The following is a 24,940-nucleotide window of genomic DNA, read 5'->3' as shown; positions in this document are numbered from 1 at the left end:
CTCAATTGTGCATCTGTAAAAGTTTGAGTGTTTTAGGTGCTAAGCCGAATTTCTTCAGCCTCCTGAGGTTGAAGAGGCTCTGTTGCACCTTCTTCACCATATTGTCTGCGTGGGTGGTCCATTTCAGTTTGTCAGTGATGTGTACGCCAAGGAACTTGAAGCTTTCCACCTTCTCCACTGCGGTCCCGTCGATGTGGATAGGGGGGTGCACCCTCTGCTGTTTCCTGAAGTCCACGATCATCTCCTTTGTTTTGTTGATGTTGAGTGAGAGGTTATTTTCCTGGCACCATACTCCCAGAGCCCTCACCTCCTCCCTGTAGGCGGTCTCGTCATTGTTAGTAATCAAGCCTACTACTGTTGTGTCGTCTGCACTTACACACACTCACACTCAAACACACAAAAACATACTCAGGTAGTGCCAAGCACACACACACATACGCTGCCGAGCATGTGGTTAGATCCCCCCCCCCCCCCCCCCCCCATTTAAACTAACTCTGACCCCAGTCTCTCACATGAACACAGCATTAAACGCAAGCCAGTCGCACTCAGTCACACTGTGGTTAATGGGCTGTAAGTGCAACTGGGTAACCATGGCGGTTCCTTGTTAATTCTTCTGTTTAGATTTCACAATGTCTGTTAACAGCTCACTGGAATGTGGAGCTTTCAGTGGACAGTACATAGCCTCATAAGGCCATAGGGAGGTTGGATTGTAGGTAGGACTCTTTGCTCTGTGAATGTCTCTGAGGGAAAACAACTGTAGGAGCAAGTTTCAGGGACCTAGATTACTTAATGGTCAATAATACATGTTCAAAGGAGTCTGCGGTGAAAATATGAATCTTTAAATGTATTTTTAGATGAAAATGTTTCACTAGCTAACTAAGAGGAGCTAGAAGTTGTTTTAGGTTTTTGGTCTAGCGGGGTCGTTCCACGAAATGGCCTTTTTGCGTCCCTTTGATATTTTAAGGAGAAATTGTGCACCAATATTGAATTTTAAAAAGCCTTATATTGAATGAAGTGCACTTTAATATAGACCACATGGATAATTCAATAAATCTGATTTGTATATGAATAAAGACTTGCTAAAGTGCCAAAATTCAGCATTTTGACATGTACCTTCTAGGAAGATTTGAACCCACTTAATCCCAAAATGTGTCCAAGTTTCACCATTATTGTAAAGCCCTAGTTATTTTGCTGCTTTGACAAAGTCATTTCTGAAGATTATTATGTATATTCATGTGATTAGTGATGCATTTACATCTGTCCCTCATTTTAAGGTAAACCCTGTTATGCAAATATTTGGACCTCTTTAAAATAATGTACCATTCCACCAAGTTAAATTATTCACAGCAGATGACATCGTTTGGGTCTTCTGAACAGCATGGTGAAAAGGAAGTCAGTGTTCTCTCAACCCTGTTCACTCAATTCATGTTAAGAAAACTTAAATTTGAATAAACTTTTCATGGCGTAATTTCATGAACACCATGTGGTCCTATGCTCTTCACCACATGAGGAGTAATGGCCGATCTTCACCTAAAACCTCAACCCTGTTATCGTCAACCCTGTTAGAGGCCCAACTAACTTTATCAATTTGATATTATATGTGAGTTTATTTGTACACGGGATAATTAAACAATAAGAAAATGTTGGATTTTTTGCAAACGTTTTTAAATAATAATTAGGAAGTTACATAAGTGTCCGTAACAGGGTTGACAGACAGTGTGGTACAAGTCCAGATAAAATGTTGTTAATTCATAAGATTTTAATGCCTGAGATGGGGAAAAGTGTTTTTCTGTAGGCTAAACATATCCTCCATGCAACTGAATGTTGAAAGAACAGATATTTTTAAAGTTCATTTCTTAAAAGTTTGCATGTCCAAAAGGCACCCATTTCGTAAAACGACCCAGCTATTTACTTTCATTTTATTTCCATTTATGCTCTATTCTGCCTGGTCACTGTGACTAGACCTAGAGGGAATAAAACACGGTTATCCATCTGCTGCTTGGTCACTTTTTACCATCTCTGTGTGTTTGTGTTACAGCAGCAGATGGATAACCGTGTTTTATTCCCTCTAGGTCTCCCAGAGTGGCTGAATATCTATTTCACAGGTATACATTATATTACCTCTAGGTCTCCCAGAGTCTATTTCACATTATATTACCTCTATGGCTGTGGCTTAGAGAGGATGGCAATCATACCCTCCCTCTCCTCCTCCTCCTCCTCTCGTCCTCTCCTCCTCTTCCTCCTCCTCCTCCTCTCGTCCTCTCCTCCTCCTCCTCTCCTCCTCAGTAAGTACAGTTACAGCCAGTACAATAACTACAGTCAGTACAGTAACTACAGACAGAACAGTAACTACAGACAGTACCGTAACTACAGTCAGTACAGTAACTACAGTCAGTACAGTAACTACAGTCAGTACAGTAACTACAGACAGAACAGTAACTACAGACAGTACAGTAACTACAGTCAGTACCGTAACTACAGTCAGTACAGTAACTACAGTCAGTACAGTAACTACAGACAGAACAGTAACTACAGTCAGTACCGTAACTACAGTCAGTACAGTAACTACAGTCAGTACAGTAACTACAGTCAGTACAGTAACTACAGACAGTACAGTAACTACAGCCAGTACAGTAACTACAGTCAGTACAGTAACTACAGACAGTACAGTAACTACAGACAGTACCGTAACTACAGTCAGTACAGTAACTACAGTCAGTACAGTAACTACAGCCAGTACAGTAACTACAGACATTACAGTAACTACAGCCAGTACAGTAACTACAGCCAGTACAGTAACTACAGTCAGTACAGTAACTACAGCCAGTACAGTAACTACAGACAGTACAGTAACTACAGTCAGTACAGTAACTACAGCCAATACAGTAACTACAGTCAGTACAGTAACTACAGCCAATACAGTAACTACAATCAGTACAGTAACTACAGACAGTAGAGTAACTACAGCCAATACAGTAACTACAGTCAGTACAGTAACTACAGCCAATACAGTAACTACAGTCAGTACAGTAACTACAGCCAATACAGTAACTACAATCAGTACAGTAACTACAGACAGTACAGTAACTACAGTCAGTACAGTAACTACAGTCAGTACAGTAACTACAGCCAATACAGTAACTACAGTCAGTACAGTAACTACAGCCAATACAGTAACTACAATCAGTACAGTAACTACAGACAGTAGAGTAACTACAGCCAATACAGTAACTACAGTCAGTACAGTAACTACAGACAGTACAGTAACTACAGTCAGTACAGTAACTACAGTCAGTACAGTAACTACAGACAGTACAGTAACTACAGTCAGTACAGTAACTACAGCCAGTACAGTAACTACAGTCAGTACAGTAACTACAGTCAGTAAAGTACAGTAACTACAGCCAGTACAGTAACTACAGCCAGTACAGTAACTACAGACAGTACAGTAACTACAGCCAATGCAGTAACTACAGTCAGTACAGTAACTACAGTCAGTACAGTAACTACAGTCAGTACAGTAACTACAGCCAGTACAGTAACTACAGCCAGTACAGTAACTACAGCCAGTACAGTAACTACAGTCAGTACAGTAACTTCAGTCAGTACAGTAACTACAGACAGTACAGTAACTACAGACAGTACCGTAACTACAGTCAGTACAGTAACTACAGTCAGTACAGTAACTACAGACAGTAGAGTAACTACAGCCAGTACAGTAACTACAGACATTACAGTAACTACAGACAGTACAGTAACTACAGCCAGTACAGTAACTACAGCCAAAGCAGTAACTACAGTCAGTACAGTAACTACAGACAGTAGAGTAACTACAGCCAGTACAGTAACTACAGACATTACAGTAACTACAGACAGTACAGTAACTACAGCCAGTACAGTAACTACAGCCAAAGCAGTAACTACAGTCAGTACAGTAACTACAGCCAGTACAGTAACTACAGCCAGTACAGTAACTACAGCCAGTACAGTAACTACAGTCAGTACAGTAACTACAGTCAGTACAGTAACTACAGACAGTACAGTAACTACAGACAGTACAGTACAGTAACTACAGACAGTACAGTAACTACAGTCAGTACAGTAACTACAGCCAGTACAGCCAGTACAGTAACTACAGCCAGTACAGTAACTACAGTCAGTACAGTAACTACAGACAGTACAGTAACTACAGACATTACAGTAACTACAGACAGTACAGTAACTACAGCCAGTACAGTAACTACAGACAGTACAGTAACTACAGCCAAAGCAGTAACTACAGCCAGTACAGTAACTACAGCCAGTACAGTAACTACAGCCAGTACAGTAACTACAGCCAGTACAGTAACTACAGTCAGTACAGTAACTACAGCCAGTACAGTAACTACAGTCAGTACAGTAACTACAGACAGTACAGTAACTACAGACAGTACAGTACAGTAACTACAGACAGTACAGTAACTACAGTCAGTACAGTAACTACAGCCAGTACAGCCAGTACAGTAACTACAGCCAGTACAGTAACTACAGACAGTGCAGTAACTACAGTCAGTACAGTAACTACAGCCAGTACAGCCAGTACAGTAACTACAGCCAGTACAGTAACTACAGACAGTGCAGTAACTACAGTCAGTACAGTAACTACAGCCAGTACAGCCAGTACAGTAACTACAGCCAGTACAGTAACTACAGCCAGTACAGTAACTACAGACAGTGCAGTAACTACAGACAGTACAGTAACTACAGACAGAACAGTAACTACAGTCAGTACAGTAACTACAGCCAGTACAGCCAGTACAGTAACTACAGACAGTGCAGTAACTACAGTCAGTACAGTAACTACAGCCAGTACAGCCAGTACAGTAACTACAGACAGTGCAGTAACTACAGTCAGTACAGTAACTACAGCCAGTACAGCCAGTACAGTAACTACAGACAGTGCAGTAACTACAGCCAGTACAGTAACTACAGACAGTGCAGTAACTACAGTCAGTACAGTAACTACAGTCCGTACAGTAACTACAATCAGAACAGTAACTACAGACAGAACAGTAACTAGCGTAGAATCCCGTATTATCGGCATATTCAACAGCGTTTAAGAAATATATTACCTTCAACAGTGTTATCTTGTGATCAAGCCTTCAATGTTTTGTGATTAGTGGTGTCGTAAAAATGTTAGCTAACGGGTTAGCAATTAGCAAGTTTGACATTTCATTGGAAATACTACTGTTATCAGCTTTTGATAAGCGGTTTGGCAAAAAAATACATCCCGTATTATCGGCATACGGCCCCCAGTTATTGGCCACCTTACTATTTTGTTCAGTTACAAGATATATCCGTTTAATTTTGTTGAAAAAAGAGACACCAACCACGTACCCGAAGTGTTTACTAGATAGTTGACTAGTTGGTCTTCCGGTAAAAAAATAATGATTTGCCTGTCAACTTTTCATTGCGTAGCCCAGTGCGCCCTCCTGTGGACTCTTAAAAAATGGTTCTTCACCAACATATTCAGTGTTGTAACCAAATAAAATATGAGTATTAATAATTTACATCAAATACACTTTAATTTCAGTTATGTGCATTAACATTAACAATGAAAACACTGTTGGAGTTTGTGTTGCAGAGGTGCACTTGGAAAGTAAAGGAAGAAATACACAAGATGGGTTCAATAAATATATAGATTATATTTTAGACATGTATTTTTTTGAACAAATAAATAATTTCATATGAACACAAACAAAACAAACAATTAAATCTCGACCTCCATCCCTATATTGTCAGAAAAATCACAATAATAATCCAGCTCCACCGCTACCTCTTGATCCCACTGCACACACCTGCAGTGGAACCAGTGCTGACAGAAGTCACAGAACACCCATGGCACCTCGGATCTACACTCCTGAGAGGAGCTTGCAGGCGGATCACGCTCCCCGCAGCGAGCACAGCAGGTGGTGTCTTCTTTTACAAAAAATAAAATAATAATACAAATTGATTAATATGGTTTTGCAAAATGTAGAAGTTCTTCAACAACAATAGTAATTGATACAACTGAGAGAGCGAGAAAAACAGATGATGAAGTACCTGAGAGTGGTGCCATGGGTGGCGTGACAGATGTAGCTTTTCTCTTCCTTTTCTGTGCTGCAGTTTGAGTTGTGTTAGACAGAGCATGTTGCATGAAAACCCTTTTCAACTTTTTTACATCAATACCTCTGGAGGAAGCTGCAGAGGTTTTGGAGGAGGTGGAGATGACTTGAGGGCTGGTGCTATGTACTGTAGATATGTAAAGATATATATTTTTTACATTGCTGTTTTATAAAACAGATAACAAACAGTCATTTTTTCGTAATTTAACATGTGTTTACCTGTGGAGGTGGTGGTATTCAAATTGCAGGGGGCAGGGACACCAGACGAGGCTGCTATGGTGGTGTGACCAGGGGAGACGGAGGAGGCAGTTGGTCCAGAGGAGGCCGTGTTGGTGGTGACAGACATGGGGGGGTGGTGTGCATTGGGGTGGTGGTGGACAAAACCGCCGCCGATGGCTTGGAGGAGCTGGTGTTTGTAACGGTGGGGTTGAGGGGCCGACGATGGTGTGGCCGGGAGAGTAGGCACGCGGCCTTCTGCAGCTGGGGACTCCGGCGGCTCCTACAGGTGTTGCACACCGGGAGGCACTGGCAGTGGTGATGCAGCTGTCAGGAGTGGTTCCAGCAGGGGGTCCAGCAGAGGCGATGGCGTCAATGGTCTCATCCATGGCAGCCCTCTCTTGTGCCCTCTGTGTTCTGAGGGCTGCCCAACGCTCTTTCTCCTCTGCCTCAGCCCTCTCCTTCTCACCCCTCTCCTGCCACTGGCGCGTGTATTCCTCCCCGTTGAGGCATGTGGCGACCACAGGGAGTCTTCTGTATACTTCAGGACAGTAAGGATGTGCCCCAGGTCGTTCGCTATCAGCTCCCCCTCTATTAGGGGGTGCTCTTCTAGAGCTAGGGATGGGACTGGAGCAGGGGCTGAGGGTCCTCCTGTGGTCGCTGGGGAGGAGGTGCTGATGGAAGGCACAGTGCTGCTGGTTCCAGGAGAGGCGGTGGTGGGACCCGGTAGGGTCCAAGACGGCATTAAACGGGACCCTTCAATGGCTGAAGGGTCAAAAGGGAAGTGGCCACACTTCTTAAACCCTTCCACCACATAGCGCATGTCCTTGCATCGCTGGTACGGGTAGCGGAATACTCTGGCAAATTCTGATTTGTTTACCATGTAGGAGTGGTCAAAATGGCTAAGGTCTCCAGCTACCTTGGAGAACTCAGCCTTTAAAGGGCCAAAGTATGCCACGTCCAGCGGCTGCATGACATGGGTGCAGTGTGGTGGAAGACAAATAAGTATAACCCCTTCCCTTAGTGCCGCCGCGAGCACCTCCGGGTCCATGTGGCTCTTGTGCCCATCGAAGAGGAGAAGGAGAGGGCGCTCTTTCACTGCATGCTTAATGAAGTGCTGAAACCACTTCCTGAACAGGTCCCCGTCAATGTAGCCACTGCTTGACCGTCCATACAAGGCTTGGGGGGGGTCTCCCAGTGTGTAGTGGCCACCGGGGAAACACTTGGGGTAGATGATAAACGGGGGGACGTCCTCCCCAGTTGCGTTGAAGCAGGCCAGCACTGTGATGTGCTCCTTGGTCCCCGGAGCCTGCTGGTACACGTGTTTTGCGCCCCGGGGAGCCAGCACTTTGTGCCTGCTCTGGTCGCTACGAAACCCAGACTCATCGCAGTTATAGATTTGTCTGGGTTTCTCCCTCAACCCACTCTCCTCCAAGTGCTTCTCATAACATTACATTTACGTCATTTAGCAGACGCTCTTATCCAGAGCGACTTACAGTTGGTGAATATTTTTTTATACTGGCCCCCCGTGGGAATCAAACCCACAACCCTGGCAAGAAGTGAAGAAGATGTCCATCGTCGGACTTGTGGCACACTCAGCTCTCCCCCTGTCCAGGGTGTCCGTCCTCCTCATGCTTAGGTTCTTGTGCCTCCTCCTGAACATTTCCCACCACCTCTTCCCCAGTGTGCCGAAACCTACAATAGAATTGTTTCCCCTGGGTGCCGAAACCTACAATAGGATAGAATACATATAATTGTCCATCCAGGATGAAAATGTTTGTTTTGGCATCACCATACACATCCACATTTACATCACACACATTGAGAACAGTCAGTCCACCAATCTACATACATAAACACATAGAACACAAAATACCTGCATATTTTGTCGGCGTATTTCATCAGCCTCTGTCTGGTGAAGGGGAACCCATGGCTGGCGCAGTAGATACAGTACTGCACCAGAGACTTTTCATCCTCTGGTGCAAGCAATGTGGGTGGTCCACTGCGACAACCATGGGTCACCCGGCCGCTCAGCCTGTCCGCCAGGGTCTGCCGAGGTACACCATGCACCTTGGTGGATAAGAAAAGAAAACTGTTACTAGCAGATAAAATTCACATACACATGGTAATCTCCTAAAAACAAAAGATGCCTAACCTTGGCAGCCTGGCGGATAGCCATCCCTGCCCCGCAGTCCTCCATGGCATGGAACATGTCCACCTCACTCCACTGCTTCCTCTTGACTTTCTCCATGCTGCAGTGGTAAATACATGTAGCTAAATAACTTGGCATATTATACATATTTTAGAAAGATAACTCAATCTGAATATGTACAAACATTTACATTTCAAAGCTAAGGCATTGAAAGGTGATGAACGGTTTCACAATTGTCACAAGCTGATGTGGATGCGGTGTTGGAGTCAGGCGCAGGACACAGAAGCTCAGTCAAAACGATTTTACTAGTCAACAAGAAAAATACAAAATAACGTGCCTCAAACACTGGAGGCGAGCGATTACGCATACAGTGCGTAAATAAACAATCAACTCGAGAACAAATATCTTACATCAACGGACAGGCGGACAATCACACACAACTGCAAACAAAACTAAAGGAAACTTATAGGTGACCTAATCAATACATAACACGAAACAGGTGCACTAACAAGACAAGACCAAACAAACATCGAGACATCAAGCGGTAGTAGCTAGTACTCCGGGGACGACGAACGCCAAAGCCTGCCCGAGCAAGGAGGAGGAGCAGTCTCGGCGGAATTCGTGACAACAATAACTGAAAGTGTACCCACGTTTTTTGTTTGATGTTATCTGTAATGAAAATTAGTGTCCCAATTAGTGTAATATTGATGCATACATTGTACAATTTGACTAAATACTACCTCTATGTAGCTGTTGTAAGATGAAACATAGCCAACAGTGATAGGTGTCAAAAAGTTCATGGTTCAAAGTTCCAAATACATTTTTGCAGATTGTGCAAAACGTCTCCGTCAGAGGACTCCAATTTTCATACGGTAAAGCTTGACAACATGCAGCTGTTTTCGTGATATGTATTATCTAACACTTACAATTTATTTCCTTTTTGCTTACTTAGCAGTTCTACCAACATTTAGCAACTAAGCTAGCAACATTAGAAAATCCGTTAGCTATATTTCAGAGGTAAGAAGTTGGATATTAAATTAGGTGTGGTCTGTCGCGCAGTCAAATTTTACAATATGCAGCGTGTTCCACAAAATGTGTACATATAACTTTTTTGAAAACTCTCAAAACCTAACTTAACTTACATAAATTGCACTGAAAATTGGTGGTCAGCTAGCTAAAAGGGTGTCGTTAGTCACAAAACTTACCGTTATTTTTCAGTCCATTTAAATGTTGAGCTCGAGGTGATTCAGTCCTCCAACCGCTAGAGAGTGTCCGAGGTTAGGGGGTGTCCGATGTTTGGGGAAAATTAGCTATAGTGTATGGACTAGGAGAACTTCAGTGGCCTGGATGGAAGTAGTCTCGTATGTTGTGGAGAATCCACCAAAGTGCTTCCTGGTTTGTGTGGGCTTTGGTGTATTTCCCCTACACATAGTCACAATGCTGCATTGAACATTAAAGTGCTAATAGAGTACCAGTCAAAAGTTTGGACACACCTACTCATTCCAGGGTTTCTCTTATTTATTAATTTTTTTACTATTTTCTACAGTTAGAATAATAGTGAAGACATCAAAACTATGAAATAACACATATGGAATCATGTAGTAACCAGAAAAAGTGTTAAACAAATCAAAATATATTTTATATTTGAGATTCTTCAAAGTAGCCACCCTTTGCCTTGATGACAGCTTTGCACACTCTTGGCATTCTCTCAACCAGCTTCATGAAGTAGTCACCTGGAATGCATTTCAATTAACAGGTGTGCCTTGTTAAAAGTTAATTTGTGGACATTCAATCAGTTGTGTTGTGACAAGGTAGTGGGGGTATTCAGAAGATAGCCCTATTTGGTAAAAGACCAAGTCCATATTATGGCAAGAACAGCTCAAATAAGCAAAGAGAAACCACAGTCCATCATTACTTTAAGACATGAAGGTCAGTCAATCCGGGAAAATGTCAAGAACTTTTAAAGTTTCTTCAAGTGCAGTCGCAAAAACCATCAAGCGCTATGCTGAAACTGGCTCTCATGAGGACCGCCACAGGAAAGGAAGACCCAGAGTTACCTCTGCTGCAGAGGATAAGTTCATTAGAGTTAAATGCAACTCAGATTGCAGCCCAAATAAATACTTTACAGAGTTTAAGTAACAGACACATCTCAACATCAACTGTTCAGAGGAGACTGTGTGAATCAGGCCTTCATAGCTGAATTGCTGCAAAGAAACCACTACTAAAGGACACCAATAATAAGAAGAGACTTGCTTGGGCCAAGAAACAAGATCAATTGACATTAGACCAGTGGAAATCTGTCCTTTGGTCTGATGAGTCCAAATGTGAGATTCTTGGTTCCAACCGCCGTGTCTTTGTGAGACGCAGAGTAGGTGAACGGATTATCTCTGCATGTGTGGTTCCCACTGTGAAGCATGGAGGAGGAGGTGTGATGGTGTGGGGGTGCTTTGCTGGTGACACTGTCAGTGATTTATTTAGAATTCAAGGCACACTTAACCAGCATGGCTGCCACAGCATTCTGCAGCGATTCACCATCCCATCTGGTTTGGGCTTAGTGGGACTATCATTTGTTTTTCAACAGGACAATGACCCAAAACACACCTCCAGGCTGTGTAAGGGCTATTTAACCAAGGAGAGTGATGGAGTGCTGCATCACATGACCTGGCCTCCCCAATCACCCGTCCTCAACCCAATTGAGATGGTTTGGGATGAGTAGGACCGCAGAATGAAGGAAAAGCAGCCAACAAGTGCTCAGCATATGTGGGAGCTCCTTCAAGACTGTTGGAAAATCATTCCAGGTGAAGCTGGTTGAGAGAATGCTAAGAGTGTGCAAAGCTGTCATCAAGGCAAAGGGTGGCTACTTTGGAGAATCTAAAATATAAGATATATTTTGATTTGTTGAACACTTTTCTTGGTTACTACATGATTCCATGTGTGTTATTTCATAGTTTTGATGTCTTCACTATTATTCTACAATGCAGAAAATAGTAAAAATAAAGAAAAACCCTTGAAATAGTAGGTGTGTCCAAACTTTTGACTGGTACTGTAGGTTGAGAGAAACAGTCATGCGTTGTGAGATCGTCAAGAGCTGGTGTTCTTTGATGTCTTTCTGGTCCTAGATATCTCTTATTTTCGCTCTTATTTAATGTTTTTTTCCCCCAACATGTCCATTTTGACTAGTTTATTCCTTGCTTGCATTGCGTTTCACCTTTAATACTATACTTTTCATACTGTACCTTTAATACTTTACCTTTAATACTATACTTTTCATACTGTACCTTTCCAATTGTCACTATGGCATTCCTACCAGCTCATGCTGAAACCCATTGATACCATTTCATACGTTGTTTTTTAGGTGATGTTTATAGGTGCTATTTAGTAACAATTATTCCCGACAGCTTGGATATATGTGTATAATCTTTAGATGGTTATTTGGATTTATAATGTATTAAGGTTCTTTAATTCCACTCCTTTGAGAAATAAATGATGTATTTTAATATTTATACCGTAAGTGGATCAACACTTAGTGCTTTTTATATTTCCCCAAAGTGCCGTTTAAAACGTTCCTCTCCTGGGGACTAAGAAGACAATTTGCCAAATATGTTTGTGTGTTTATCTATCCCCTGTGTGTGTGTGTATCTATCCCCTGTGTGTGTGTCTGTGTTCCAGTGTCGGATGGGGAACACACTACTCCAGAGATGGACTTTGCCATCCAGCTGTTGGTCAACCACCAGCAGCCCCCCGTCTTCCAGATCCTAGACCCTGTTCTGGAGGTCAGCATGGGGGGACAAACCCCTATAGGTAAGACTACCCACACACACACACACACAAACACAACAAACACACGCACACACACACACACGCACACACACACACACACACACAACAAGCACACGCACACACACACACACACAACAAGCACACGCACACACACACACACACACACACACACACAACAAGCACACGCACCCGCACACACACACAACACGCACACGCACACACACACACACACACACAACAAGCACACGCACACACACACACACACACACACAACAAGCACACGCACACACACACACACACACACACAACAAGCACACGCACACACACACACACACACGCACACACACACACACACACACAACAAGCACACGCACACACACACACACACACACACAATAAGCACACACACACACACACACACACACACACACACACACACACACACACACACACAACAAGCACACGCACACACACACACACACACACACAATAAGCACACACACACACACACACACACAGCAGGTTATTACTATACTTCTGAGGGATTTTTGGGGACCAACAATTGATTCTCATTCAAAATCCTATTTTCCCTAACTCTAAACCCGAACCCTAATCCTAACCTTAACCCCAAACCCCCAACCCTTACCCTTAACCCTAACCCTATCCCTCATTGGTATGCAAATATATGGTAAATTATTGGTATACAAAGAAATGGTGAATCATTGGTATGCAAATATATGGTAAATGATTGGTATACAAAGAAATTGTGATTCGTTGGTATAAAAGATATGGTGAATCATTGGTATAAAAGATATGGTGAATCATTGGTATGCAAAGATATGGTGAATCATTGGTATACAACATGGCTTTCATGCTCAGTGTCGCTCACAATACTTGGTGTAGGTGGGCAGCAGCTGGCAGTAACTGACGCAGACACGGCTCCTGATGAGTTGGAGTTGGAGCTGGTGGAAGGACCGGTCCATGGGACCCTGGTCAAGATGGAGTTGGACTCACAGACTGAGATGATGAGCGGTGAGCAGCAAATTAGCTAGATGTTTCCCCAAACAACTGGTCCAGGGTCATATATTGGGTTTGCCTTCTAGTAGTTAAGGGAAGTTAAGTTTGAATTGTAGTGGAAGGGGAATTACTTCTGTAGAGAATAGAGTAGGAGCCTGAAAATGGAAGTTGCCAAATTTCTTTACAATTTTGCACATGGTCTGAATTGTCACACATCCCCAGACACACACTGCATGTTGTATTTAGAGAACTGAAACATGGGAATAGAACAACATTCCAACATCAAACAAGGTATTCTTCAAACAACGGAAGATGATGTATATGAATAAAAACCTCGGGCCTTGTTTTACTCCAAGTATGTTTATATTTAACACAATGATTAAACCGCTCCTTTGTCTCTCCAGGTGACACGTTCTCTTTCAGTGAAGTGACCCGTAACGTTCTGCAGTACCAACACTCCGGCTTCTCCACTGACGAGGACGCCATCACCTTCTCCACGGCGACGGCGGCGGTACAGGTGGTTGTGCTGGGTGACGGGCCCAGGAGAGACCCAGAGACCCTGCTATCCATGGAGGTTCCTGAGAACAGTAGTAGCGTCATCAGACGTACTCACCTGGGCTACACGGTTAGTATGCACTGGGTTATATGGTTAGTATGCACTGGGTTATATGGTTAGTACGCACTGGGTTATATGGTTAGTACGCACTGGGTTATATGGTTAGTATGCACTGGGTTATATGGTTAGTACGCACTGGATTATATGGTTAGTACGCGCTGGGTTATATGGTTAGTACGCGCTGGGTTATATGGTTAGTACGCACTGGGTTATATGGTTAGTATGCACTGGGTTATATGGTTAGTACGCACTGGATTATATGGTTAGTACGCGCTGGGTTATATGGTTAGTACGCGCTGGGTTATATGGTTAGTACGCACTGGGTTATATGGTTAGTACGCACTGGGTTATATGGTTAGTACGCACTGGGTTATATGGTTAGTACGCGCTGGGTTATATGGTTAGTACGCACTGGGCTACACGGTTAGTACGCACTGGGTTATATGGTTAGTACGCGCTGGGCTACATGGTTAGTACGCGCTGGGTTATATGGTTAGTACGCGCTGGGCTACATGGTTAGTACGCACTGGGTTATATGGTTAGTACGCACTGGGTTATATGGTTAGTACGCGCTGGGTTATATGGTTAGTACACACTGGGTTATATGGTTAGTACGCACTGGGCTACACGGTTAGTACACACTGGACTACACGGTTAGTACACACTGGACTACACGGTTAGTACGCCCTGGGCTACACGGTTAGTACGCACTGGGCTACACGGTTAGTACACACTGGGCTACACGGTTAGTACTCACTGGGCTACACGGTTAGTACGCACTGGGCTACACGGTTAGTACACACTGGACTACACGGTTAGTACGCACTGGGCTACACAGTTAGTACGCACTGGGCTACACGGTTAGTACACACTGGGCTACACGGTTAGTACACACTGGGTTATATGGTTAGTACGCACTGGGTTATATGGTTAGTACGCACTGGGCTACACGGTTAGTACGCACTGGGTTATATGGTTAGTACGCACTGGGTTAAATGGTTAGTACGCACTGGGCTACACGGTTAGTACGCACTGGGTTATATGGTTAGCACGCACTGGGCTACACGGTTAGCACGCACTGGGCTACACAGTTAGTACGCACTGGGTTATATGGTTAGTACGCACTGGGTTATATGGTTAGTACGCACTGGGTTATATGGTTAGTACACACTGGGGTATATGGTTAGTACACACTGGGGTATATGGTTAGTACACACTGGGTTATATGGTTAGTACACACTGGGTTATATGGTTAGTATGCACTGGGTTACACGGTTAGTACGCACTGGGTTAAATGGTTAGTACACACTGGGCTACACGGTTAGTACGCACTGGGTTATATGGTTAGTACGCACTGGGTTAAATGGTTAGTACTCACTGGGCTACACGGTTAGTACGCACTGGGTTATATGGTTAGTACGCACTGGGTTAAATGGTTAGTACACACTGGGCTACACGGTTAGTACGCACTGGGTTATATGGTTAGTACGCACTGGGTTAAATGGTTAGTACTCACTGGGTTACACGGTTAGTACACACTGGGTTATATGGTTAGTACACACTGGGTTATATGGTTAGTACTCACTGGGTTACACGGTTAGTACACACTGGGTTATATGGTTAGTACGCACTGGGTTAAATGGTTAGTACTCACTGGGTTACACGGTTAGTACACACTGGGTTATATGGTTAGTACGCACTGGGTTATATGGTTAGTACACACTGGGTTATATGGTTAGTACACACTGGGTTATATGGTTAGTACGCACTGGGTTATATGGTTAGTACACACTGGGTTATATGGTTAGTACACACTGGGTTATATGGTTAGTACACACCGGGTTATATGGTTAGTACACATTGGGTTATATGGTTAGTACGCACTGGGTTAAATGTTTAGTACACACTGGGCTACACGGTTAGTACGCACTGGGTTATATGGTTAGTACGCACTGGGTTATATGGTTAGTACTACTGGGCTACACGGTTAGTACGCACTGGGTTATATGGTTAGTACACACTGGGTTATATGGTTAGTACACACTGGGTTATATGGTTAGTACACACTGGGTTATATGGTTAGTACGCACTGGTTTATATGGTTAGTACGCACTGGGTTATATGGTTAGTACGCACTGGGCTACACGGTTAGTACGCCCTGGAATACACGGTTAGTATGCACTGAGTTATATGGTTAGTACACACTGGGTTAAATGGTTAGTATGCACTGGGTTATATGGTTAGTACACACTGGGCTACACCGTTAGTACGCACTGGGCTACACGGTTAGTACTTCCTGGGTTATATGGTTAGTACGCCCTGGGCTACACGGTTAGTATGCACTGTGTTATATGGTTAGTACGCACTGGGTTATATGGTTAGTACGCACTGGGCTACACGGTTAGTATGCACTGGGTTATATGGTTAGTACGCACTGGGTTATATGGTTAGTACGCACTGGGTTATATGGTTAGTACGCACTGGATTATATGGTTAGTACGCACTGGGTTATATGGTTAGTACGCGCTGGGTTATATGGTTAGTACGCACTGGGCTACACGGTTAGTACACACTGGGTTAAATGGTTAGTACGCACTGGGCTACACGGTTAGTACGCACTGGGTTATATGGTTAGTGCGCACTGGGCTACACGGTTAGTACGCACTGGGTTATATGGTTAGTACACACTGGGTTATATGGTTAGTACACACTGGGTTATATGGTTAGTACACACTGGGTTATATGGTTAGTACGCACTGGTTTATATGGTTAGTACACACTGGGTTATATGGTTAGTACGCACTGGGTTATATGGTTAGTACACACTGGGTTATATGGTTAGTACACACTGGGTTATAAGGTTAGTATGCACTGGGTTATATGGTTAGTACACACTGAGTTATATGGTTAGTACGTACTGGGTTATATGGTTAGTACACACTGGGTTATATGGTTAGTACACACTGGGTTATATGGTTAGTACACACTGGGTTATATGGTTAGTACGCACTGGGTTATATGGTTAGTACACACTGGGTTATATGGTTAGTACGCACTGGGCTACACGGTTAGTACGCACTGGGTTATATGGTTAGTACACACTGGGTTATATGGTTAGTACGCACTGGGTTATATGGTTAGTACGCACTGGGTTATATGGTTAGTACACACTGGGCTACACAGTGAGTGTGTGTGGAACTGAAATTGCTAGCACCTCCACCCACACCATCCAATTGCTAGCTTTTCAGTGGTGCAGCTGGCTAAAGTCTTGTCATTAGGGCGGTCAAGTGTGTTTGCTAGACAGAGGATGCAAGATCAATCCCAGTAGCGGACATACAGGCAGCACACACACACCTGGATAAAGAACCATTTATGGTGATTCATGGTCAACATGTCTGAACTTCATCTTTATAGTGGCTCTCGTTTCTGTGTTGAAAATAGCAACCAATGTTTTAAAATAATTTCAAACAGATTTTCACATAATGTTATACATTTTATGACATTTAATAATAATACACTGCTCAAAAAAATAAAGGGAACACTAAAATAACACATCCTAGATCTGAATGAATGAAATAATCTTATTAAATACTATTTTCTTTACATAGTTGAATGTGCTGACAACAAAATCACACAAAAATTATCAATGGAAATCAAATGTATCAACCCATGGAGGTCTGGATTTGGAGTCACCCTCAAAATTAAAGTGGAAAACCACACTACAGGCTGATCCAACTTTGATGTAATGTCCTTAAAACAAGTCAAAATGAGGCTTAGTAGTGTGTGTGGCCTCCACGTGCTTGTATGACCTCCCTACAACGCCTGGGCATGCTCCTGATGAGGTGGCGGATGGTCTCCTGAGGGATCTCCTCCCAGACCTGGACTAAAGCATCCGCCAACTCCTGGACAGTCTGTGGTGCAACGTGGCGTTGGTGGATGGAGCGAGACATGATGTCCCTGATGTGCTCAATTGGATTCAGGTCTGGGGAACTGGCGGGCCAGTCCATAGCATCAATGCCTTCCTCTTGCAGGAACTGCTGACACACTCCAGCCACATGAGGTCTAGCATTGTCTTGCATTAGGAGGAACCCAGGGCCAACCGCACCAGCATATGGTCTCACAAGGGGTCTGAGGATCTCATCTCGGTACCTAATGGCAGTCAGGCTACCTCTGGCGAGCACATGGAGGGCTGTGCGGCCCCCCAAAGAAATGCCACCCCACACCATGACTGACCCACAACCAAACCGGTCATGCTGGAGGATGTTGCAGGCAGCAGAACGTTCTCCACGGCGTCTCCAGACTCTGTCACGTCTGTCACATGTGCTCAGTGTTAACCTGCTTTCATCTGTGAAGAGCACAGGGCGCCAGTGGCGAATTTGCCAATCTTGGTGTTCTCTGGCAAATGCCAAACGTCCTGCACGGTGTTGGGCTGTAAGCACAACCCCCACCTGTGGACGTCGGGCCCTCATACCACCCTCATGGAGTCTGTTTCTGACCGTTTGAGCAGACACATGCACATTTGTGGCCTGCTGGAGGTCATTTTGCAGGGCTCTGGCAGTGCTCCTCCTGCTCCTCCTTGCACAAAGGCGGAGGTAGCGGTCCTGCTGCTGGGTTGTTGCCCTCCTACGGCCTCCTCCACGTCTCCTGATGTACTGGCCTGTCTCCTGGTAGCGCCTCCATGCTCTGGACACTACGCTGACAGACACAGCAAACCTTCTTGCCACAGCTCGCATTGATGTGCCATCCTGGATGAGCTGCACTACCTGAGCCACTTGTGTGGGTTGTAGACTCCGTCTCATGCTACCACTAGAGTGAAAGCACCGCCAGCATTCAAAAGTGACCAAAACATCAGCCAGGAAGCATAGGAACTGAGAAGTGGTCTGTGGTCACCACCTGCGAAACCAGTCCTTTATTGGGGGTGTCTTGCTAATTGCCTATAATTTCCACCTGTTGTCTATTCCATTTGCACAACAGCATGTGAAATGTATTGTCAATCAGTGTTGCTTCCTAAGTGGACGGTTTGATTTCACAGAAGTGTGATTGACTTGGAGTTACATTGTGTTGTTTAAGTGTCCCCTTAATTTTTTTGAGCAGTGTACATGTGTGATAATCAATGTTCCCTCTAAGCTGCCTGCGTGCGTGCTTGGCCATGCTCCTCCTCCAGGACTGCCGCACAAAATAAATGCCATGCCGCGCAGAGACGCATGAGATTGAACTTCACTGAGTTCGCCCCATTAGTTTGCACTATATAGATCAATGTTTTTCCTGTGATCGAATCAACATTATATCAGCCCCTTTTCAATGCAACAAACCGAAAAAATCATCTAACTTTGCAAGATTGAGTCTGTGATTTTGTTGTAGAATTCTATTGGCAGGGGTAGGCCACGAGAGGTCTTTCAGTCACTCATGAGTGAATACGCTAATCAGATCAGTTCAGAGCGCGTGTGCATATTTGTTGATATTCTTGGCTAGTTAGCGAGTTATAAGCCGAGTTATAGATAAGTATAGGTCAGCAATGGGGAGTGACTGCTTCCTACAAGAGCACAAATCGTGTAGGCTACCTTTCAAGCTGTCTTTGAAAAGCCACTCAGGTAAAAAGCTTGTCTTAATTATAGGGGCAGTGTTGTATTTTGAGACAGAATATGCAAATGAGGCAATAGATAGAGGGGTAGCCTACATCGTCTAATTCACTGTATGGTAATAATAATTAATTTGATTTAGTCAAGTGGTTTCTTGCATCATACAACACAATGCAATGCAATTTACAGTCACCTATTTGGCCCATGGTGTTACAGACCAAGCAAAAAATCATTAATTAATGTCAAGCCCTTCATCATGTCCTCTGTAGCTCAGCTGGTAGAGCACGGCGCTTGTAACGCCAAGGTAGTGGGTTCGAACCCCGGGACCACCCATACACAAAAAAATGTATGCACGCATGACTGTAAGTCGCTTTGGATAAAAGCGTCTGCTAAATGGCATATTATTATTATTATGTAAAAACGTTTTTTAAAAGTCTCATGCAATGTATCCCTGCATTGAACACCACATATAGGCTACTGTAGGCTATATCATAGAAATTCAAAGCTATTTCCATGTGAGGGATTTGCTCCGTTGATTTTGTTGGTAGGCCTACATTATGCTCAGATAGCCACAATAGTCTATTATTTACTGTCTAAAACTGTAAGGGTACAGCCTATTGGCTACTGTCTACAACTGTAAGGGTACAGCCTATTGGCTACTGTCTACAACTGTAAGGGTACAGCCTATTGGCTACTGTCTAAAACTGTAAGGGTACAGCCTATTGGCTACTGTCTAAAACTGTAAGGGTACAGCCTATTGGCTACTGTCTAAAACTGTAAGGGTACAGCCTATTGGCTACTGTCTAAAACTGTAAGGGTACAGCCTATTGGCTACTGTCTAAAACTGTAAGGGTACAGCCTATTGGCTACTGTCTAAAACTGTAAGGGTACAGCCTATTGGCTACTGTCTAAAACTGTAAGGGTACTGCCTATTGGCTACTGTCTAAAACTGTCAGGTTACTGCCTATTGGCTACTGTTTAAAACTGTAAGGGTACAGCCTATTGGCTACTGTCTAAAACTGTAAGGGTACTGCCTATTGGCTACTGTCTAAAACTGTAAGGGTACTGCCTATTGGCTACTGTCTAAAACTGTCAGGGTACTGCCTATTGGCTACTGTCTAAAACTGTAAGGGTACAGCCTATTGGCTACTGTCTAAAACTGTAAGGGTACAGCCTATTGGCTACTGTCTAAAACTGTAAGGGTACAGCCTATTGGCTACTGTCTAAAACTGTAAGGGTACAGCCTATTGGCTACTGTCTAAAACTCTAAGGGTACAGCCTATTGGCTACTGTCTAAAACTCTAAGGCTACAGCCTATTGGCTACTGTCTAAAACTCTAAGGGTACAGCCTATTGGCTACTGCCTAAAACTGTAAGGGTACAGCCTATTGGCTACTGTCTAAAACTGTAAGGGTACAGCCTATTGGCTACTGTCTAAAACTGTAAGGGTACAGCCTATTGGCTACTGTCTAAAACTGTAAGGGTACAGCCTATTGGCTACTGTCTAAAACTCTAAGGGTACAGCCTATTGGCTACTGTCTAAAACTGTAAGGGTACAGCCTATTGGCTACTGTCTAAAACTGTAAGGGTACAGCCTATTGGCTACTGTCTAAAACTCTAAGGGTACTGTTTCTGTGTTCACTGTAAACGCGCTGGAAGTTGCACAAAATTCTCACAGCATTCAAGTTTCTGCACACAAGACCTAAAATTTGCTCAGTGTCCCAAAAAATGTGTGGGAACATTGTTGATATTATAATATGATATGAAATATGTGATAATATTTTGCAGAGCAACACCTCTCCAGATGAGAAGATCCGTATTCAGCTGGTGTCAGTTCCAAGGTACGGCATCCTGACCAGGACAGGGTCAGACTCAGACCAACGGGAGATGACAGAGGACTCCTCTTTCACTGTGGACGACGTCAACAAACACAAGATCAGGTAGAAAAACACACATACCCACAGAGAGGAGATGAACAGAGTACTCCTCTTTCACTGTTGACCACGTCAACAAACACAAGATCAGGTAGAAAAACACACATACCCACAGAGAGGAGATGAACAGAGTACTCCTCTTTCACTGTGGACGACGTCAACAAACACAAGATCAGGTAGAAAAACACACATACCCACAGAGAGGAGATGAACAGAGGACTCCTCTTTCACTGTTGACCACGTCAACAAACACAAGATCAGGTAGAAAAACACACATACCCACAGAGAGGAGATGAACAGAGTACTCCTCTTTCACTGTGGACGACGTCAACAAACACAAGATCAGGTAGAAAAACACACATACCCACAGAGAGGAGATGAACAGAGTACTCCTCTTTCACTGTTGACCACGTCAACAAACACAAGATCAGGTAAGAGGCATCTGAAACTAAGGGTGCATCTAAGTCACCTTAAGTAGCTTCCTCTTCTTGTTTGCTTTCCCTCATCTACCCTGATCTGTAAGAACTGGACAGCTTGGAAGTGAATTCTGTAGTTCTTCTTCAGATGAAGGTGAGACGGGGGAGAGGGAGCCACTTTAGACTTAAGATGCAGACTTAAAACAATAATCTCACATTCTGGTATCCATTCCTACCAGCTCCTTTGTTGTTGTTGCACTAATTATTGAGACGATTTGTTCTGCCGGGTAGATATTTATTTCTATCTCATTTAGATTTTATAGGTCCAGGTTATTTCATTGAGAGCAATTCTCATTTAGGCCCACAGTAACGATCTGGCCGAGAGTTTTCTGTAAAAGTAATGGCTTCTTCCTTCCATCACTCATTAGAGTGTAACTGCTATAAAAACATAAATATTCTCCCTCTGAGGCTCTGTAAAATCCTCGCTACAAATTAGAAACATTAGCATGTCTAATTAGCGAACGTTAAATATGAACCACCTGCGAGACGCAGGCACGCGCACACACACACACACACACGCACACACACACGCGCGCGCACACACACACACACACACACACACACAGACTCAACGGTCTTCTGAGAGATTAATTAAAAAAATTAAAACCATTATCTCCAAATTGTGCTTCTGATTAGCTTTACTGCAATTAGCACGCTAGGCTAATATTATGAGAAACATCTCTGTTTGAATCACCTGTATTAGTTCATCTTGGCAGACTGCGTCTCTGTGCAGTAGAACATGCAGATGAAATGTTGCTCTGTTTTATTGTAGAGGATTAGAGAAGATTATATTTTATTCAGGTACTTTCACTAGGCATTAAAGGGCTTATACAGTATTAGGCTTTACAAGCACCCACAAGCATTTCGCTACACCTGCAATAACATCTGCTAAACACGTGTATGTGACCAATAAAATTTTGATTTGATTTAGTGGTGTTGCGATGTGAGAATGAGAGGATATTAGATGTATTCAGTGGCCTTTCACCAGATTGTAGAGGGCTTGTGTAAAATGTTATTTTAGTGTGAGGTTATTTTTTTAGGATCCCCATTAGCTGTTGCAAAATCAGCAGCTACTCTTCCTGGGGTCCAGAACACAAAACATGAAACATGACATAATACAGAACATTAATAGACAAGAACAACTCTAGGACAGAACTATATACATTTTAATCACTCATCTATTCCCTATTGGTCATGATATAAACATAATGCGGGTTATAAAATGTGATAAGATCATTTGGTAACACTTTAGTTAAAGGTCCACTGCAGCTGCTTTCATCTCAATATTAAATAATTTCTGGGTAACAATTAAGTATCTTACTGTGACTGTTTTACATTAAAGGTAGACTCAGCGATATGACGTAGATGCAGAAAGTAAACAGCATAATGGGTCAATTTCCCGCAAACAACTAAGAGCGTTGAAGCACGATGCTCAACTTCTCTGCTGTGTTGGTCACGTGGCTACCACACTGTAAGAGTGTGCAGCGAACATGCAGCAGATACTGTGTGAGAGTGAAGTCTTGCATCTCGCTCATCTCAATATCTGCGGTTCGTGGGTGACGTCATTTAGCTGAGTCCACCTTTTAAAATGGTCAAAAATAATAACAAATTGCTTCTTAGCAAAGAGCAATTTGTTTCTAGGGCGGCAGGTAGCTTAGTGGTTAAGAGCGTTGTGCCAGTAACCGAAAGGTTGCTGGTTCTAATCCCCGAGCCGACTAGGTGAAAAATCTGTCGATGTGCCCTTGAGCAAGGCACTTAACCCTAATTGCTCCTGTAAGTCGCTCTGGATAAGAGCGTCTGCTAAATGACCAATTTATTTTTATTTGTATTATATTTGGCTAGGACTGTCTGAGAGTGGTCTGGGAGTGGGTAGGTGAAAACTGAAAATGAGCTGTTATTGGCAGAGAGGTTTGGAACTCTCTTTCTTATTGGTCTATTAACTAATTTACCGCCCGGTGTTACACCAGGTAGGCCAAAACTCCATCCCACCAAAGCAAGCTGACATTTCAGGCACTCTTTTCAAACAGCTCTTACACTGAAAGGGCATTATCATCAGTTTCACAAGTTCACAGTATTATTCCAACCTCATAGTGTGGAAATATAAATAAAACAGGAAAATCATGTTTTTGACTGCAATGGGCCTTTAAATCCAACAGGTATAATACATTATTATTTGTTATGAGCCCCTTTATAATGTTTTGTATTAATCATCTGATATTATATGACCAATTTCTATGTTTCAACTGATAACAATAATGCACTAATAATGCACTAATAATGCACTGCTAATGCACTAATAATGCACTAATAATGCACTAATAATGCACTAATAACCCAGAAGATGATACTATGCATCAGCGTAGCCATTTTTTATATATATATATATATATATATATATATATATATATATATATATATATATATATATATATATATTGTTTTGTTTTGTTTTCCGTGAAGGCTATGTTTTCGGATAAACTTTACTGAAACTTCCTTCCTGTTAGGTACATCACTTCCATTGAGACAGGAAACCAACCAGTGACGGACATCTTCCATTTCATTGTTTATGACGGTGAAAACAATCGCCTTGACAACCAGATGTGTACCATCACCATCACCTCCAAGCAGAGACAGCCTCCAGTGGTCACTGTCCGCAGTGGCATCAAGGTACACACACCTCCCACGGCTCAGCTTGCCTAGAGACAGTTGCTATGGAGCAGAGATCGATGGTCGGCAGCATATGAAGCAACACTAGGCAACACATCTGATGCAACGCTCAGTCGACTAGTGTCAAACGCTGCGTGTGTGTGTTTTGTGTGTGCGTGCGTGTTTGTATGAGTGTGTTTGTGTGTGTGTGTGTGTGTGTGTGTATGTGTGTGTGTGTGTGTGGTATATGTGTGAGTGTCTAACACCAGGGCTGTATAACATGACTAATAACAGTCAGTTGTCACCACTACCCGGTGCCATGGACATCGTGATTTGAAGGAGTCTTGCAATTTGACTGGTAATGGAATGGGGATTTCGGTTC

The 24,940-nt window shown here is 43.3% G+C and overlaps 1 protein-coding gene across 1 annotated transcript in view; it reads left to right on the top strand.

The window, feature by feature from the left end:
• LOC311119184 (extracellular matrix organizing protein FRAS1-like) overlaps positions 1 to 24,940 on the top strand; it is a gene marked incomplete at both ends in the record, with an annotated part of 161,521 nt that overhangs the window by 41,707 nt on the left and 94,874 nt on the right. Inside the window, 6 exons of the mRNA XM_084193920.1 lie at positions 2,073 to 2,105; positions 12,181 to 12,312; positions 13,195 to 13,323; positions 13,713 to 13,933; positions 21,291 to 21,442; positions 24,417 to 24,579. Of these exons, the coding sequence (XP_084050046.1) occupies positions 2,073 to 2,105; positions 12,181 to 12,312; positions 13,195 to 13,323; positions 13,713 to 13,933; positions 21,291 to 21,442; positions 24,417 to 24,579 (830 nt within the window). The remainder of the gene's footprint in view (positions 1 to 2,072; positions 2,106 to 12,180; positions 12,313 to 13,194; positions 13,324 to 13,712; positions 13,934 to 21,290; positions 21,443 to 24,416; positions 24,580 to 24,940) is intronic.

This window comes from Coregonus lavaretus (assembly GCF_964263955.1).
Source record: "Coregonus lavaretus genome assembly, contig: HAP1_SCAFFOLD_460, whole genome shotgun sequence".
In the NCBI taxonomy this organism is placed as follows: domain Eukaryota; kingdom Metazoa; phylum Chordata; class Actinopteri; order Salmoniformes; family Salmonidae; genus Coregonus; species Coregonus lavaretus.
Note: the sequence above shows the minus strand (reverse complement) of the source record. Positions and strands in the feature narration are given on the sequence as shown.